The 16,711-nt window shown below is 38.7% G+C and overlaps 1 protein-coding gene across 1 annotated transcript in view; it reads left to right on the top strand.

The window, feature by feature from the left end:
* Window positions 1–353: 353 nt before the first annotated feature.
* Window positions 354–16,711, top strand: part of LOC108730770 (uncharacterized) — a 24,418-nt gene continuing 8,060 nt past the window's right edge. Inside the window, exons 1-12 of the mRNA XM_018460694.1 lie at window positions 354–1,894; window positions 3,102–3,286; window positions 3,387–3,583; window positions 3,728–10,908; window positions 10,992–11,200; window positions 11,284–11,590; window positions 11,667–11,845; window positions 11,995–12,184; window positions 12,298–12,533; window positions 12,625–13,018; window positions 13,525–13,636; window positions 13,737–14,050. Coding sequence (XP_018316196.1) covers window positions 1,750–1,894; window positions 3,102–3,286; window positions 3,387–3,583; window positions 3,728–10,908; window positions 10,992–11,200; window positions 11,284–11,590; window positions 11,667–11,845; window positions 11,995–12,184; window positions 12,298–12,533; window positions 12,625–13,018; window positions 13,525–13,636; window positions 13,737–14,050 — 9,649 coding nt within the window. The 5' untranslated portion in view covers window positions 354–1,749. The remainder of the gene's footprint in view (window positions 1,895–3,101; window positions 3,287–3,386; window positions 3,584–3,727; window positions 10,909–10,991; window positions 11,201–11,283; window positions 11,591–11,666; window positions 11,846–11,994; window positions 12,185–12,297; window positions 12,534–12,624; window positions 13,019–13,524; window positions 13,637–13,736; window positions 14,051–16,711) is intronic.

The raw sequence follows: 16,711 nt of genomic DNA on the forward strand, positions 1-16,711 counted from the left end.
CTCAAAGAATTGATTAAATTAATCATCGATCACACATATATAAAATGATCAAATGTCATCAGTCACTCTAGACTAAGATTATCATATCTGAATTATAAGAGAGAGAAAACAATAGGTATATATGTATATTTAAAAAAAAAAAGACGATCCGTGAAGGAGAAGAGTATATTTTTTTATACACAAATTAAATACCTACATTTTTATTATAAAATGTAAGTATTTAATAAAATAAAATTTCTAAAACATAATCTTTTATTGACACATGCTTCTTAGTATAATTTTATAAATATAAAATTTTAAGAAGTTTTACGATCTCAAAAAGAATACATGTACTCTCTCTCTCTCTCTCTCTCTCTCTCTCTCTCTCTCTCAAGGATACGGCTGATAACCCTACTCCAGGCCATTACTTTCCGCAGGTTACGGCCCTGGCACAGTAATGCGTCTGTCGTCTAGGTTGAGAACCCCCGGAGTGTTTCCAATCCCGAAGGCGATGTCCAGTGCTGCGTTTCGTCGTCGTGGTGGTCGTTTCTGCGCCGTTCGTGTGTACCCGGTGACTCGGCGATCGCGGCGTCACACATAACGTTCGTCTAGGACGCGAGCGTCTCCACCCGCGCAACTTCGTAGTGAAACTGTTTCGCTCGTGTCGCGCGCGATACTTGTCTCGGATCGCGGATTACGTGCACGTAATCCTTGACTATAACGTCGTCGTCGTCGTCGTCGACGGCGACGTGCGTGCGTACGTGCGCGCGCTCTCAACATCGACGAAGTGAGACATCGAGTGTGCGTGTGCGTGTGTGGCGCTTTGCAAAAGAAGGAGAGAAAAAACGGAAAGGGCGAAAGGGAAAGAACCTAGAGAGTTTTAGCGCGTGATGTGTTTGTGTCCGTGATTCTTGTTAAAAAGAAAAAGAGAGAGAGAGAGAGAAAAAAGGTGCGAAAAGGAAGAAGGAAGAACGTTACATACAGCGAGAAGGACGGAAATATCCAAAGATCCGATATAAAGAGCGCGGGAGGAAAAAAGAAAGAGGAGGAGAGAGAGAGAGAGAGAGAGAAAGGCAGAAGTGGCGGCGCCGCTTCTTTTCGCTTGTCGTTCTCGAGGGAGGGCGGAGGAGAGAGTACCTCCGTCTCTCTCTCTCTTTTTCTCTCACCGAGCGTGTGGTTGTGATCCCTCCGCTCCACTCCCCCTCCCCCCCCCCTCCTCGCTCCTCCTCCGCCTTTTCTCTCTCGTCCCCTCGTCCGCGCGCGGCGAGTAGTGGCAGGTAGAGGAGGCGCGCGAAGCGAGACAACCGAGACACGACACGGAGCGAGCGAGCGAGCGAGCGGCGCATCTCAACGAGGTAGAGGAGGACGAGAGTGGCGAGGAAGCGGGAAGCGTCGGCAATTCGGCATCGGGACGCCCGGCGACTGACTACCTGCTGACGACGGTGCCGGTCCGATTAAGCACGCGCGCGCGCGCGCGCGCAGTTTGTCACGTTACGTCGCTGCTACTCCTGTGTTATTGCCGTCGCTGGTGGTGTTGGTGTTGACGTTATTGGCACTAGTGATCGGCGGCTGCTCCGTGTGTGGGGAAAATGGGATACACGGCGAGTCGGGCCGTTTAACATAATAGTGTGCGTCGCCTGCTTTGACGGCGGTGGCGACGACGATTGCAACGACGGCGGCGACGACGGAGGTGACGGTGGTGGTGGCGGCGGTGGTGGTGGCGGCGGTGGCGGTGGCGACGGGGCCCAACGGCGAGAAGCGGTCGGAAAAATGGCGTCCGATAACGAAGCCTCTTGCGCGAGTGACCCAAATTTCGCGGTGATCTGCTCATTTCTCGCCTGCTTCGGCAAGTCCTGCGGCATCATCTATCCGGACATCGCTCGGCTCCAGGAGATGCTCGAGAATACGCAAGAAGGTGGGTCTCTGCTCCAGTCTGTATCTATCCATCTCTCTCTCTCTCTCTCTCTTTCTCTTTATACACTTGTGTGTACGTGCTCTCGCGCGCGCGGGAGGAAGGGAGGGACAGAGAGAGAGAGAGAAAGAGAGACACAGTCGTGTTGTATATACGCCACTAGACGGTGAGGGGAAGAGAGATGGAGTTTGCGAGGAGGTGCACGGGAGGAAGCGAGAGGGAACGACAGCGACCCGCCCCCGCGAGAGGCCAGTCGTCTAAGCGCGTACTATTAGTTTCTTTCGTACGTCTCCGCTTCGACTGCGAGGCCTCGTTCGTTCGTTTTGTCTGTTCATCCGTTTGTTGATTCGTTCCGGCGGTGGAGGCAGTCGTTCTCTCGTTTCCTTCGAGGAGCAAGAACGGCGGACAGTGGGAACGGGCAGCCGTCATCGTCGCCACCGCCGCTGTCGTCTCCGTCTCCACCGCTGCTTTTTGTTTTGGTGTGTGCGAGCGGCTTGGCGCGAGATATCGGTATAGGTAACCACAGGCCGTCCCTCTCTACGCGTCCCTCCCTCGCGTTCCGCGCGGTTTCGCGCCGACCTGAACGGCCTAATGACACGTTCCCTCCGCGAAGCGTTGCTATTGACAGATACAGCCGTGAGACACGGGGGGGTTTCACGTTGTTGTTCTGCCGCGTGCTGCCACCTTGTCAGCTTGTCGGTTACACGTGATTACGAATTTACAAGCAACGCGCTTACGCTGCTCCGCTCCGATTTCTGGGAAACATCATTGATTGATCCCGACCTAAGCGTTCCGGAATCCGCCGACGATTGTTTCCTTTAACTATAGAATACGTAAATAAAGGAGTACTCAATTTTTTGTCACGTTATTCGAATTTCCATTCATGATTTACGCTTTAGGTTCAAATTGTTTATCTATAGCATCTTAAATTTAATTTAAATTTGGAGAAATGTATTTTTTGGGTAACGTTTTTTCATCAATTTGATTTGATTTTAATTATTTTATATATTAGGTGTTATTTTAATAAATATCTTATCAGAGATTTAAATAAATATGTATTGGGACTTTTCCATACAAATTCATGACTATATTGAAGCAATAAAATCTTGTAATTCGAAAGCTAATTGTGTATGTATATACACTTGCAGTAAAAAAAAATATATATATGACTGTTTCTCTTTTGTTTCTTATAAATTTATATTTTTTTTAGTGTCGCAAGAATTAATAGATCTGCACATCAAGTTGTTGCGAAAAACACGTAAATCCGTGTCACCAGAAAAGTGGGAAAGGGCGCTAGTCAAGTTTTGCCACACGTACTCTAACCAGGATGGATGGGAACTTGAACGCTTCAGTTACAAGAAAGCTCGTATTGCTGTTAAACTGCGTTTACTTAAAGTATGAATCATATAATTGTATTTTCTTTTTTTTCTGTTGTCTATAGGATCAAATAGTTAATCTACCTTATATATAATACTAAATATTTTTTCTATTTTAGGTATTATTGGAAACACAATTTGACTTAAATCAAAAGTTTAAGAATGAAGTAAACAAATTGGCAGCAAACGAGTTGCGTGTGGAACCTTTAGGAAGGGACAAAAGTGGATTAGCGTACTGGTGTCAGCTGGATGAAGAATGCAACATAAGAGTTTATAGGGAAGATTTAGATGAAGAGAATTGGGAATTAGTAGCTCAGTAAGTCTGTCTTATATACTAAGTTAAATATTAACAAAAGCTAAATTGTTATTTATATATTAATATGTGCTGAAGCTATTATTATTTGTATTGTCATTTATTATTATTCTTTATATCTATCAATGCATATGTTATTCATAATAGGGATCGAGAAGGTGTTGTTAATCTTATAAGTACCTTGTCAAATGGCGAAATCGGGGCTATACCAATTAATGAGGATAGCAACAGTTTGGAAATCTCTGAGAAACCTATAATTGACACTGGACAAGTAACAACGTCTCCAAGCTTAGAAGACGAAGTTGTGCAAGAAAACGGCGAGATGAAGCAGCTACCAAACGGTAGAAGTGATGAGTTAGAGGATGAACGAGAACATGATCAAGATCAGGTTCAGAATGCTACCATTAATGAAACTGAAAAAGAAGAAGTTGACGAAGAAGAAGATATTGACGCGGAAGAAGAAGATATGACGAATGATGAAAGTTCTAAGCAGATTACGGAGGAAGACGATTCTCAAGAAATGGTACAAACTCCGAGCACAGAATCAAGGTGTACAAATGATTCATCTTCGTCGGCGACTAATTTAAAAACGCTAAACACGAAAGTGGATGCAAAATTGGAAGATGCGAGCCACAGAGAGACTACTGACGAAACGTCCGCTTTCTTGGTATCAGAAAGCAAACCCTCAATAATACAACAGACCGGTGTTATAAAAGCTGAAGTTGAAGAACCGGCACCGTTAAAATCTATAGAAACGCCTGTTATTACTTCATCTCCATTGAAACTAGTAAATATTGCGGAATTGAAGCAACCGCCAGAAGAAAAGTTAGTAAGTCCGACATCTGTTATCGCGCCCTTAAACGCGATGAAGAAACACGGTCTTTCCGACGAGATAAAGGCCCTCGAGAAATTGTCTAACAAGAACAGTCTACCTTTCTCGACTACAGATTCCATTTCTGTGGGGCACAGTAAACTATCCGTCAAACCAATCGACCAATTAGCTGCAAATCTTGTGAGGATACAGTCAGAGAAATTGGAGAAGCCAAGTGGGCCGAAATCTCTGGAAAAGATTGCAGAAACTTTAGCAAGATCAAGTAGTATGTTGGGAAATATGGTAAACGGAGAGGATGATAGGCTGCCACAAGATTTTTGCGCGAGAAATCAATCCGAAAAGTCGGCAACGCACAGGAGTCATAGAGGCATAGACTTGTCAACGTCACCGCGTGGTTGGGAAAACGCAAACGAGCAAAACAGACCAGTGGATTTCTCTGGAATTGATCTTTCTAGTCGAAAATTGGGAAAAACAATGGATTTGCCTTCTCCTGGTTACAGGACGCAAGATTTCCAGCATCGAGAAATGGATCTAAGTACGAAGAAGGTGAACAAACCAGAAGTGTCGAATCTGCCATACGATGCGCGTAGCGTAATGTTACGTAATCATGTGATGGTGGCTGATTTGAGCAAGAGACAAATGCCGTTCACCGCGTATGAGACGCCCTATCATAATACAGCTAGATTACCTGCCAAGGACGAGCACAGATTACCAAGTTATGCGATACTTTCCGATCCCAGCAAGATCACGACGCTGAGGATGAACAGTGCACCCCTGAAACGTCCTATAGAGGATGACGATATACAGCAAGATATGCTGAAGAGGATAAGGGCGGATGTAATTCCAATCAGGGGCTCTATAGACAAGAGACCGATGATGAGTGGCAACTGGAGAGACGAGGTGAGTGAGGCTATCGAGGAGCCTATAATGATGGTGCAAGGAGAGGGATCTGGCAGCGACTGCGACGCAGTAAATCCCATTGTTGGAGAGGCTATAGAGGAACCGACGACTTTTTTCTACGGCGAGGGTTCCGGCGCGGAGTGCGGGACGGGTAATCCCGGCGACGACACGCCTACTGACAATAAAGAAAGCAACGAATCAAAAACTGAACCTGACTCAGCTACCACGACGCTGTCGCAGAATAAGGTTTTAACCGAAGACGAGGTATCTACGGGTTCGATACTGTCGAAAACCCCTGTAAAATTAAATAGAAATTATCCACAGTCTAATGTAAGCGTAAACGATAATTGTCAAATAGTAGATTCTATACAAGAAAAGCCAAAGTTTAAGCACACGTTAGGCGTCCAGATAATACCTAAAAGTACAACCGGTCCTGTCAAAAGGTTGTCCAGGTGGGACGTGGGAAAACCAGAAGAGAAGAAAGAATGTGACAGCAGTATCATATCAAACGAAGGAAACATATCACTGAAGAAAAATACAGATGATCACGAGCGTGATAATGTGGAAGAGAAACTGCTGAATGTGGATGCTGAATCGGCCAAAACTAGGCACGAGAATTCCGGTGATGTGGATCAAGATGTTAAAGTAGATGACCTTGTAAACCCAAGCAGTGAAGCCATCGAAGATAGTGTTAAATTACAAGTGTCCGACGTAAGTTCGGAAAATATAAGTACGACGAAACAGGAAAGAGACTGTACACTTCAAGAGCCTGTGCAGTGCGACTCGTCGATATCATCGTGCCAAGCGGACACTTTGCAAGAACCGAAACCATGTACAGATCCTGAACCTACGACAGATTCAGCCATTACACAAAACTTATTTGATATGAGTAGCGTGGTTTCGCGCGAACCAGATACTCCCGAAATAACGAATAACGAATGCAAACCAGCAGCTGCATCTCCGCCGAGATTTTTTTTCGGTCCCAATTGCATTTCGTACACTTCGAAATCCGATGAATTAGGATCTCAGTCGGAACAAAGCCTGACTACGTCCATTCACGATAAAACGGACACTGTGCAATATGAATGCGTGTCTTCGTCGAAGTCAGCGGATGATACTGTTTATTCGTACAAGACGGAAGATTTTGATTTGACGCAAACAAACAATAATTCGTTGAAATCGGATGTATTTACTTTGGAATCTGACAGCGTTTTATGCGGAAATAATAGCAAAGATATCGAAAAAATTGAAGCGCCAAGTAACACATGGGATCAAATAAAGGAAGAGACTTTGACGCCCAATAGATCCATAGATCCAAACACCGCGTCCGAGTACAATGCTGCTAGTTCATCTGTCGCGCAAGTTGAAATAGAAGCGAGCAAAGAGTCAAGTGTGCAAGAATCTGTTTGTGTTGATAAAGAAGTGAGAGAGGATGACTGCACAAAATTGCATACAAGTCCTACGTCAGAAGTGATAACTGAAAGTATTAATGACATAAATATGACTGAAGAAGATTCAATTAAAATCAGTTCGAATAGCGAACCCAATGTTCAACCAGCAGAATGTGGGATTGTCGAACCATCGCAATGCGATCAGTCTATCGATTCTGAAAATCTTGTAAGTATAGAGAGTCAAGAAGATTCTTTTAAAGGATCGGACGATGTAACATCGCAGCTATTGGATGATAAAGACGATAAACTACTGGCCGAAGATTCTAAAAACGAGAACGATTATCAGTCTGATAGTACAAATGTTTGTAACGAAGAACAAAACAGAATTGAAGAAACAATAGCGCATTCGTCTTTATCTCCACTTACACAAAATTCGCAAGCAGAGCTAGCTGATCTCAGGGAATTCGAGGACGTTAACAAATCGAACGAACCATTAGATTCGAATTCCACTAATGAAGTGGAATCTGCGAGTTATCAGGAAGCAAACAGGCTTGAGAAAACCGATCTAGATTCCATCGGAGAGAGTTGTGACAAGCAGAGTGACAAGAATGACAATTTCTCTGAAATCGATGGTCAGGAAGATCATTCAACCGACACGGACAACGAGAAGATGAAAGGCCTCACTGGTTCTGATGCTGATTCGTTGTGTGTTAACTACGATAAGAATAGCGAAAGAACTGATGCATTATCGGATGTAGGAACCCAAGATGATGGATCAGGTGATTCTGAAGAAATTAAAGACAAAGGATTGAACGATGTGCAAGTTAATGATACTGTGTTCGATATACATTCTGAAACACATCTTCCTGAAAGTTCTGTGATGACCAGTTTGGAATCGGTTCGAGAAAGTGATAAACACAATGTAGTTCCTACTATAAGCAGTTCAGACGATGCCTCTGCACAAGACTCTTCATCTCAAGAGAGCGAACCTGTGCGAATAGATGATGAAAAAGTTGAAAACACTTCGTCTGATACTGATAAGCCTTCTACGTTCAACATTTCGCCTGTAACGGTGCCTGAAACGAATATTTGTGAACAGTCCAAGTCTGATAACGTCGAAACTATGAAAGAAATAAGCTCATCTAATTTAGTTCAGTCTACAAGCGAATACGCGGACAATATTTCTGAAAATCCCAGTTCTTGCATTGATCAAGATTCGAATGGTGAGATGGTTATAGATGATCGTGTGTCTGAATCGAACGAATCTTATAAAGAAACTGAGGAGACTGCAATGAATGATGAAAAATCAGGAAATACAACGCCAAAAGATACAATGCAAGAAGATACAACGCAAGAAGTTACAATGCAAGAAAATACAATACAAGAAAATATAATGCAAGAAGATAAAATGCAAGAAGATAAAATGGAAGAAGATAAAATACAAGAAGTTACAATGCAAGAAGATACAATGCGAGAAGATACAATGCAAGAATCAACAGGATTTGGAAAAGAAACTTCAGTTCTTACGAATATTGAACATGAATCTTGTCAGTCCGAAATTGATTTATCAGTGACGAAAACTGAAATCTTGGAGAAAGAGAAATCTGAAGTTGATGCAGAGAGCAGAGCTTCTAACAATTTTAAAGAGTTAATCGTAAAAGACGAGAGTAAAACTTGTAATACCGATCAACAAGATACGATAATTGCGGAGGATGTCTGTAAAATTAATGTAAGTGAAAAGGTTGCTGAAAACGTTACAAACAAAAAATCAGAGATAGATACAACAGCTCTAACTGTCGAACAATCGGAAACAAACACTGTAGATACAATTTCTCAGGAATCACAAGTAAAGGTCGTGAATGTTAACAAACAATCACTAGTTGCAAATTATGATAGCGATTCCAATGATAATGGTAGCGATGACGTTTTTAAACCTGATGTGACACAAATAAACGATTCTAAAGATTGTGCTGTTGCCCTGATAGAGCAAAAAACGGATAAAGAGCAGTACGAAAAATCACCTGATAAAGAAAAAGATATCGACAGCGCAAATTTAGTTTCTGATGTGCCTCAAGAATCAGCGTCTACCGAACAACAGTTAGAAGAACCTTTAGAAACAAAAATATTGAATCAAGATGTAGTCATAGAGCAAGACATAAACATTAAAGAAAAATGTGCCGACGAAACACAAGTCAAATCTGCCTGCAATAACTTTGAATATCGTTCAACTGATCAATCAACAATGCTTTTAAGTAAGGATGAACTTCAAGAGGAAACGAATATTCAGGATATTCCTACTACTGATGATTCTAAAGTGTCAGAAATGTCAGATGTGATGAAGTTTTCAGTAGCTCCGGTCACGACTGAGGAGACAACTGAATCTCTTCAGAGCAAAAGTTTTGAGATGACTATCGGTCATAGTGAGAAAAGTAGAGAATATCTCAACAATTTGATTGATAATACAAAAACAGTCCAGATGCAAGCCACTCGAGATATTCTTGAGACAATGGAAAAGGCAGATTGTTTAATATCTAAAAATGATTTTAACGAAAGTGATGCCAATAAAAGCACAAAGGTTTCGTTTACTCGAGAAAGCACGGAATTTAATGCTACGGACAATCAAGTGACTGACGTACTTCATATAACAGAGCAAGCAAAAAATGTGGACGAAAAATTGGATGTCAGTTTAGATATCGAGAATATCGCAAAATCGAAAAGTGTAAATGAACTTAATTCTGAGGAATTGCCTATTCCGTGCAAAAGATTTAAAGAAGATCTCGACCGTGGTAATGAAGACAATAAATGGGACGAGAAGTCGCAAGGAGAATGTTTAACTAAGCCGTTTACGGAAGAGGTGAATTTACCATTGATTCAAACAGAATCGGATATTATGCTAACAAAGTTGGATAATACTTTAGATGTGGATAAATCACACACGTGGAAAACTGAGAGTGCAAGTTTAGAAGGAAGCATGTCTTTGGATGCCTTGTATAATTCAAATTCAATGTCCACGAAGATGGACAATGTTAATAACTTGGACAGTTGCAACAATCAAAATGAGCCTTTTAATATAAACATGAATGTAAATAAGATTACGGAACATTTTGATAAGAATGAGCCTTCAGATGCAAATAATGAATCGACGACATTTTCCGCTCAGGAGATTATTTCAGAAATTGGTACTGTAAAATCTGATCCAAAGAAAGAAGCCAGTAAGAGGCTGATCGATGCCTCGGATATAGAAGATGTTCCTCCGTTAAAGTCTAAGCCTCCGTATATGGAAACCGATGATAAGACACTGGGAAATTTAACAGATCCCGATATGCAAACGCCTAAGACTTTAGATACGTCCAATAAGGCCGAAAAGTTAAAGCCACAAATCGAGGATGAAACGAGATCAATGATCTCTACAACACAATTGTTTCAAAATGATTTCGGTATGGTAAACGATTCCGTGGCTGTAGCCGAAGATTCGAAGAAGGTCGATTTAGAAACTGCAGAAAGGGAAGAACTTTCCGAAATTCAGGACATCGAGATGAAAAATATTTCTGAAGCTTCTGATGATTCAACAGGCGTGGATAATGAAGATGTCTTTAATGTACCGGAAGAAACAGATCCCTTAGCGTGCACCGATGACGCTTTAAAGAATATTACCGAAGATGCGTCTGACACTCCTAAGATAAGTATTCGCGTAAAACCGGCATCTGATTTGGTTTATGAGGGATGGAAATTGGACAGCACTACAGAAATGCCAAAGGTCTCGCGAAAGCGGCGAAACAGCGCTCATGAATCGAATTCCGAGGATGGAGCAACGAAACAAGAAGACGAAGAGATGATGGGTGGTAAAAGGATGAAGTTACGCGCAAAACGTATACCGGATAAAGAATTACGAAAGTCCATCGAGGAAAGTCGTGGAGTGGCGGTGAGCTCCGAGGACGAGGCTGTGAAATGTGATCCTGATAATGCAGCGGAGCACGCGAATAAAGAGGACAGCGGTGGTGATCCGAACATTATGCAAACAATGGCGAACGACAAAAAGATTAGGGGTCGTCCTAGGGGTAGAAAGAGGCGCGGTTTCCGGGGTGGTGGACGTCCGAGTCGGCCAAAGCTCACAGAATTTCAGGTCGATCAGACGTCGCCTGGTGCTCATCTCGATGAAACACCTAATGATACTTTAAATACAGCACAGAAGAAACGGAAAAAACGTAAGTATATATACGTATAATGATGTCTTGTGAGTCCATGCAGTATTTGTGACAGTCTGTTAATTGAAAAAAAATTTTTACAGGAAAAATGGTCTTAGGCTTAGAAATAGGTAGAGATATCTCGTTGGAGACGGAATCACCAGCACAGGATGAGATGCCTGTCAGGCAATCAAGAAGAATAGCGCAGTTGAAAATAAAGGAACAAGCAGATAGGCGTAGAATCGAGGAGGAATCTATGCGTGAGATAGAAGAGAAAAAGGAATCAGAAAAGAAAAAAAGAAAGAAGCAGAAGGTAATTAATTATTTTATGTTAAACATACAAAAAATTGTAACTATAATGTATATATATGTAAGTAATTCTTATGTGTCGCATAGCCGGAAAGCGAGGAGGAAATTATCATAAAGGAAATTGAAAAGGAGAAAAAGTCCAAAAAGAGACGTCGAAAGAGGAAGAAAAAGAAGATGCTTGCTAAATTTAACGAAGCGAACCCATGGCAGAGTTCATCTGGGTCTAGCAGTGACGAAGAGAATGATAATGAAGATGAAGAAGAGGATATGGACGAAGATATGGAGAGCGAAGGATCTTTATTGTTTAAAAGTGATCATGAATTTTCTCCTGAGAGCGATCTCGAGAAGGATCAAGAGCCTCAACCTTTAAGACGTGCTAGAACAGCACAAAAGGGTAAGTTCTTTGTTAAGGAGAAATTTATATAATGGGACTCTTATTTGACTATTCTACTATATTTATTTTCCATTAGCCCAAAGTCATGTCGAGGAAGCTGAAGATGAGTATGCCTGTCAGAAATGTGGCAAGGCTGATCATCCCGAATGGATTCTTTTATGTGATTCTTGCGATAAAGGTTGGCATTGCTCCTGTCTTCGACCAGCTCTTATGCTTATACCCGAAGGTGATTGGTTCTGCCCTCCGTGCCAACATGTAAGTTTATCTTTTTCTTTATACAATCTTCTATTATTTTTGTACAATTATTTTGTGAATTGTCCGTACACAAATACGTAAATATTGCACACTTTTCACAAGGTTTTCATATATATGTATAAATGTACTTAATAAAATCATCTTTTAAGACTTTATTGGTGACCAAATTACGGGAGACTCTAAAAACACTGGATCAGTTAACAAAAAGACATGAGAATGAAGTGCTACGAAAGAAGCGATTGGCTTTTGTCGGCATAAGTCTGGATAATGTACTTCATAAAGGCGAAACACAACACGGATCGAAAGGATCGCAAGCATCCAGTCAAGAGTCAGACAACGGTGAATATCATGTACTTTATATTGCGTTTGTTTAAATTCTTTTAAATAATGACATTGTGTTAATTAATATTATTGTGTATCATAGTTTACGCGATATTAATCTGTTTTTCTAGAATCTTCAGAATCTTCTTCCTCGGGCACCAGTTCTGAAATATCGAGTAGTGAGGAAAGTGAGCCAGTTTATCAGTTACGAGAACGTCGATGCGCCAGCACTTACAAGTTTAATGAATATGATGATATGATTAATGCTGCAATTCAAGATGAAGTTGAAGCGGTTCAAGGTGCTGGCAATCAGGGAAGAGGGAAGGATATTGCAACGATAGTTAACGCGGAAAAGGAAGAGGCACAGGTAGGTGGAAATAATTATAAACAGATATATAAAGTAGGAATACGTGATACGTATTATCAGATACAATATGCTATATTTATTTATTTTACAGGCTGAAGCATTAAAGATGACGCAATTGGAAGAGGACAAGGACGATATAGAATCAAAGCCGGAAAAAGAAAGCGATGAAGAATATAAGATTGAGAATGAAGATGTGATCGATGATATGGAGGAACGAAAAGCGGTTGTTAGGAACAAAATACGATTACTAGCACGTAAGAAACATCGAAAGCTAAATAGCCTCGACATAAGCAGTGAAGACGACCCGGATAGTGACGAAGATTTCAAGGGTACAAGCTCCGACGAAGAGGAGGACTTTGATGATCATATCACATCATCTGATGACAGCTTTGCCGATGTAAAACGACGTGGTAGAAAGGGTGATTTGCGACCTGTTAGAAGATCTACCAGGGCGCGCATGACTAGGGCCTACGATGATGATTTTAGTAAGTTTTGGCAATAAAACTGTTTATTCTACTTTTTAATATCTATATATCTTCTATATATATTTATTAATTTATTCCTGAAATCGGTTATGATCATTTCATATTTTTTTCACTCAAAAAATTTTTAATCAAGTTTTTATAAACTGAGCTATAAGAGGGATAAGAATAAAGATTAAACCCAGAACTTGTCCTACAATTGACTACTTTCACATGAAACCACATGTCATCTGGATTTTATACAAATATCTTGTACAAATTTTACATAAATAATTATTAAATTTTTATCTGAAGATTTAAAATTATTTTTTAAATGATTATCCATTTATGCATTTAATTTATAGAAGTACAATTTAAAGAATTAAAATAAACATACAGAATTTTTGAAATACTATAATTTACATCATCTAAGTTATTTTAATTATTTATATTAGTTTTAATAATAAAATATTTGATTATAATTATAAAATAAAACTTTAAAAAATTATTTAAATAAACTTTTTTTTTAGTTAACGATGATAGTGACGAGAGTGATCGACCAAAGAGAAAAAAATCGCGATCCATGTGGGGAGATTCCGATAGCGAAGATAGCGATAATTCGTGGAGGCAGAGAAAGAAAAAGTACGAAATGCGTAATAATATATTAAAAAATAATATAATATATTAAAAACATTATTATACAAAAAAATGTTTAAAATATTATTTTTTTAAATTGTTGCAGAAGCAGAACAATATCAACATGTAGAGTCAGGACAGTACCTAAAACAAAGGGCAAGAAGAAAAAAAAGAGAAAACGTATAATAGAATCTGATAATCAGAGCGAAAATGACGAAGAAGATGAGCCGAAAATTAAAGCACAATGTGAACCTAATTTACAAGACTTCAATACTCTAAATGAGATAATGGACGTTAATGAACAAGAAAATTTTGAAACTTCTTTAGGCGAAGGCAATGTTGAAATAAAAGATGATAGATTACAAGAACCAACAGCAGCAGCAACAGTAGCAGCAGTAACAGTAACTGCTGCTACTTCAGATGTCCCGGTTCCACAAATTCAGCAGCCGTCAGAAATAGTACCGATTCAGAAAATCAAAAAGGTAAGTACATTTTAATTAACTATTGTTTAAAAAATTTAATATTCAATGTTATTTTTTTAGGACATTGTCCCTAAACCGAAAAAAGCTCCCGCTATTAGACGAAAAGTATGTATATTTCGTATCTTTATTTTTTATTTATTAACGATTAATTATGAGCAGGGTTGGCAAATAACGCGTTACTTGTAATGTCGTTGCCGTTACAAGTTACTTATATACATTTATCAGTTTTCGAGCTTTATTCCTCTACTAAAAGAGAATTCTGACATCTTTTTTATATTTAGTGCAAAAATCTGCATGTAATAGCGTTTTTCATTGGCAGAACTAGTGCGTACTCAGTGCACTTTAAAGCCGTTGTAACACAAATCGATGTAAAGATGTATGTTTAATAAAAATTTATAGAAACGAGTTAAACCGCGAAATCCTCAATACATTTTATTATGCTATTTGAGAAAATATACTTTAGGCATTTTCAACTGATCTATCTCATTTTTACATTCAGATTAGAGTAGTGTACAATAGCTTTAATGCGCACAAGTTCTGCCAATGAAAAACGCTATAATATTCTATTAAGTGTCAAGAAAAAAAAATTAACGAAAAAGTACTCGTTATACTTTAAGTGACGGTAACAGTAACGAGTTACTGTTGCAAATCAATAACGAGTAACGATAACGAGTTACTTTTTAGGAAAAAGAATGGTAATGGTAACGCGCTATTTTTATGAGGTAACATTGCCAATCCTGATTATAGGCGTTCATTTTCAAACAATATTAATTTTATCAAATTTTATTCTTTACAGATTATTTATGGTGGACTTCCAGACGAAAACAAACAAGAAGAAGAAGAAATATTAGGCAGACGGACTCGAGGACGAAAAATCAATTATCGAGAAGAAATGGCGTCAGATAGCGAGGAGGTGAGTGATTTTTAACTTTAACGAAATTATCACGTGTATCAAATCTTGATTATTTTACAGGAGCTGAAAAAAGCATTGATGATGAGAAAGACTGGTGAAAGCGAAGATGAGTACGTAATGAATGAGGCTGACGATATGAATGATGATGGAGAGAAGGATTCTGATTCAGGTAACATAACATCTTTATATTTTTATAAAATAAATATCGTACACAAATAAATCGTAATGTAACCAAAGCAGAAGCAATTTTTTGCATAAAATAAGCCAAATGTAAATAAAATATTTCACAAAAAAATTATAAAGATCAGAAGTAAAATTTAATAATAATAGGTAACGAACTAGATTATTGTGTGCTAAATTTTATAAACAAATTTGATAAACAATTAAACAGACTTTTCCATCTAGAATAATCAGATCATTATCAATGTTAACAAAAACTTATTATTTTGTACGGTATATAATACAAATGTCGAACGACAGTTAAAACAATATAGTTTTTAATAAAGTCGTTATGTGACTACACAACGATTATGAAATAAGGATCCTAAACGGTCAAATTAGATTTTTAGTAATGAAATAATTCTGTGTGAATTTATTACATACATACATGTAGTCCTTAAACTGCGCGCCGAAATTATTTTCGGTTTTGAAAACGCAAGACGATTGAACTGCTATAGTAATATCACAAATTAAATTGAGCAATTTAATAATTTAATGTTTATACATGTGGTCATGCGTACTTCTAAATACTCGTATATGAGTTATTGCGAGGAATAATAAGGAAGCCTTGATGGTCTAAAGGTTTAGTACGCTCGCACGGAATGTTAGGGTACGTTCCGAGTTACACATTAAATACATGATGCATCATTTGTCCTTGTTGTTCACCAAATAATAAAGAAGGATAAAACGATACATCATGTGCTTCATGTAATGGTGAAATCACACTTTGCGGAAAAGAGAATGCGTCATTGAAGCAACCAATCAGCGCTATTCCGAATAGCTGATTTTATAAATTTGAATTATGCTGACTTTTCCTTAAATATAGTTTGACGGTTTATTTTTTATATTCTTTAATTAAGATATTTTATCTTTTTTATGTAAATAAATATCCAAAGTTATCTCCAAAATATATTCTAATTAATTTCAGCTATAACTGATTATGAAATTGACTAGAAGAGGAATAATTTTATTCATTTTACATTGACTGACGAGAGTTTAAGCAGTATAATAGCTATGTGTAAATTAAATAAAGTGCATTATCCATGCATTTTATTTTATTTACACATAACTGTTATACTGTTGTTAACTTTCTATCTATTATGACTTGCATCTGAGATATAATAACGACTTACTAAGATTTTCTAGCGATTTAATAATGATTTAATTAATTTTTATATTTTTAATTGCCGCGTTCGATATTGGTATTATACAACTCATTTTTTGAGTTACAAAAGAGAAAATTACTATAATTTATTAAATATTTCATGTAATGTACAAATAAAAATAATGATTATGCAATTATAGATATTGATTGAATGTTTTAGGAGATAATTATATTCCTAAGAAGGATGCCCTAAAATTTAAGAAGTCACCGAAGACAAAGAAATCACGTAATAGTAAGAGCCCTGCAACAAAACGTAAGTCATTATCTGATGACGTACCGAAGCAAAGAAAGAAACCTGGACC

Source organism: Mycetomoellerius zeteki, unplaced genomic scaffold (assembly GCF_001594055.1).
Source record: "Mycetomoellerius zeteki isolate Tzet28-1 unplaced genomic scaffold, Tzet1.0 scaffold96, whole genome shotgun sequence".
NCBI classification, from domain to species: domain Eukaryota; kingdom Metazoa; phylum Arthropoda; class Insecta; order Hymenoptera; family Formicidae; genus Mycetomoellerius; species Mycetomoellerius zeteki.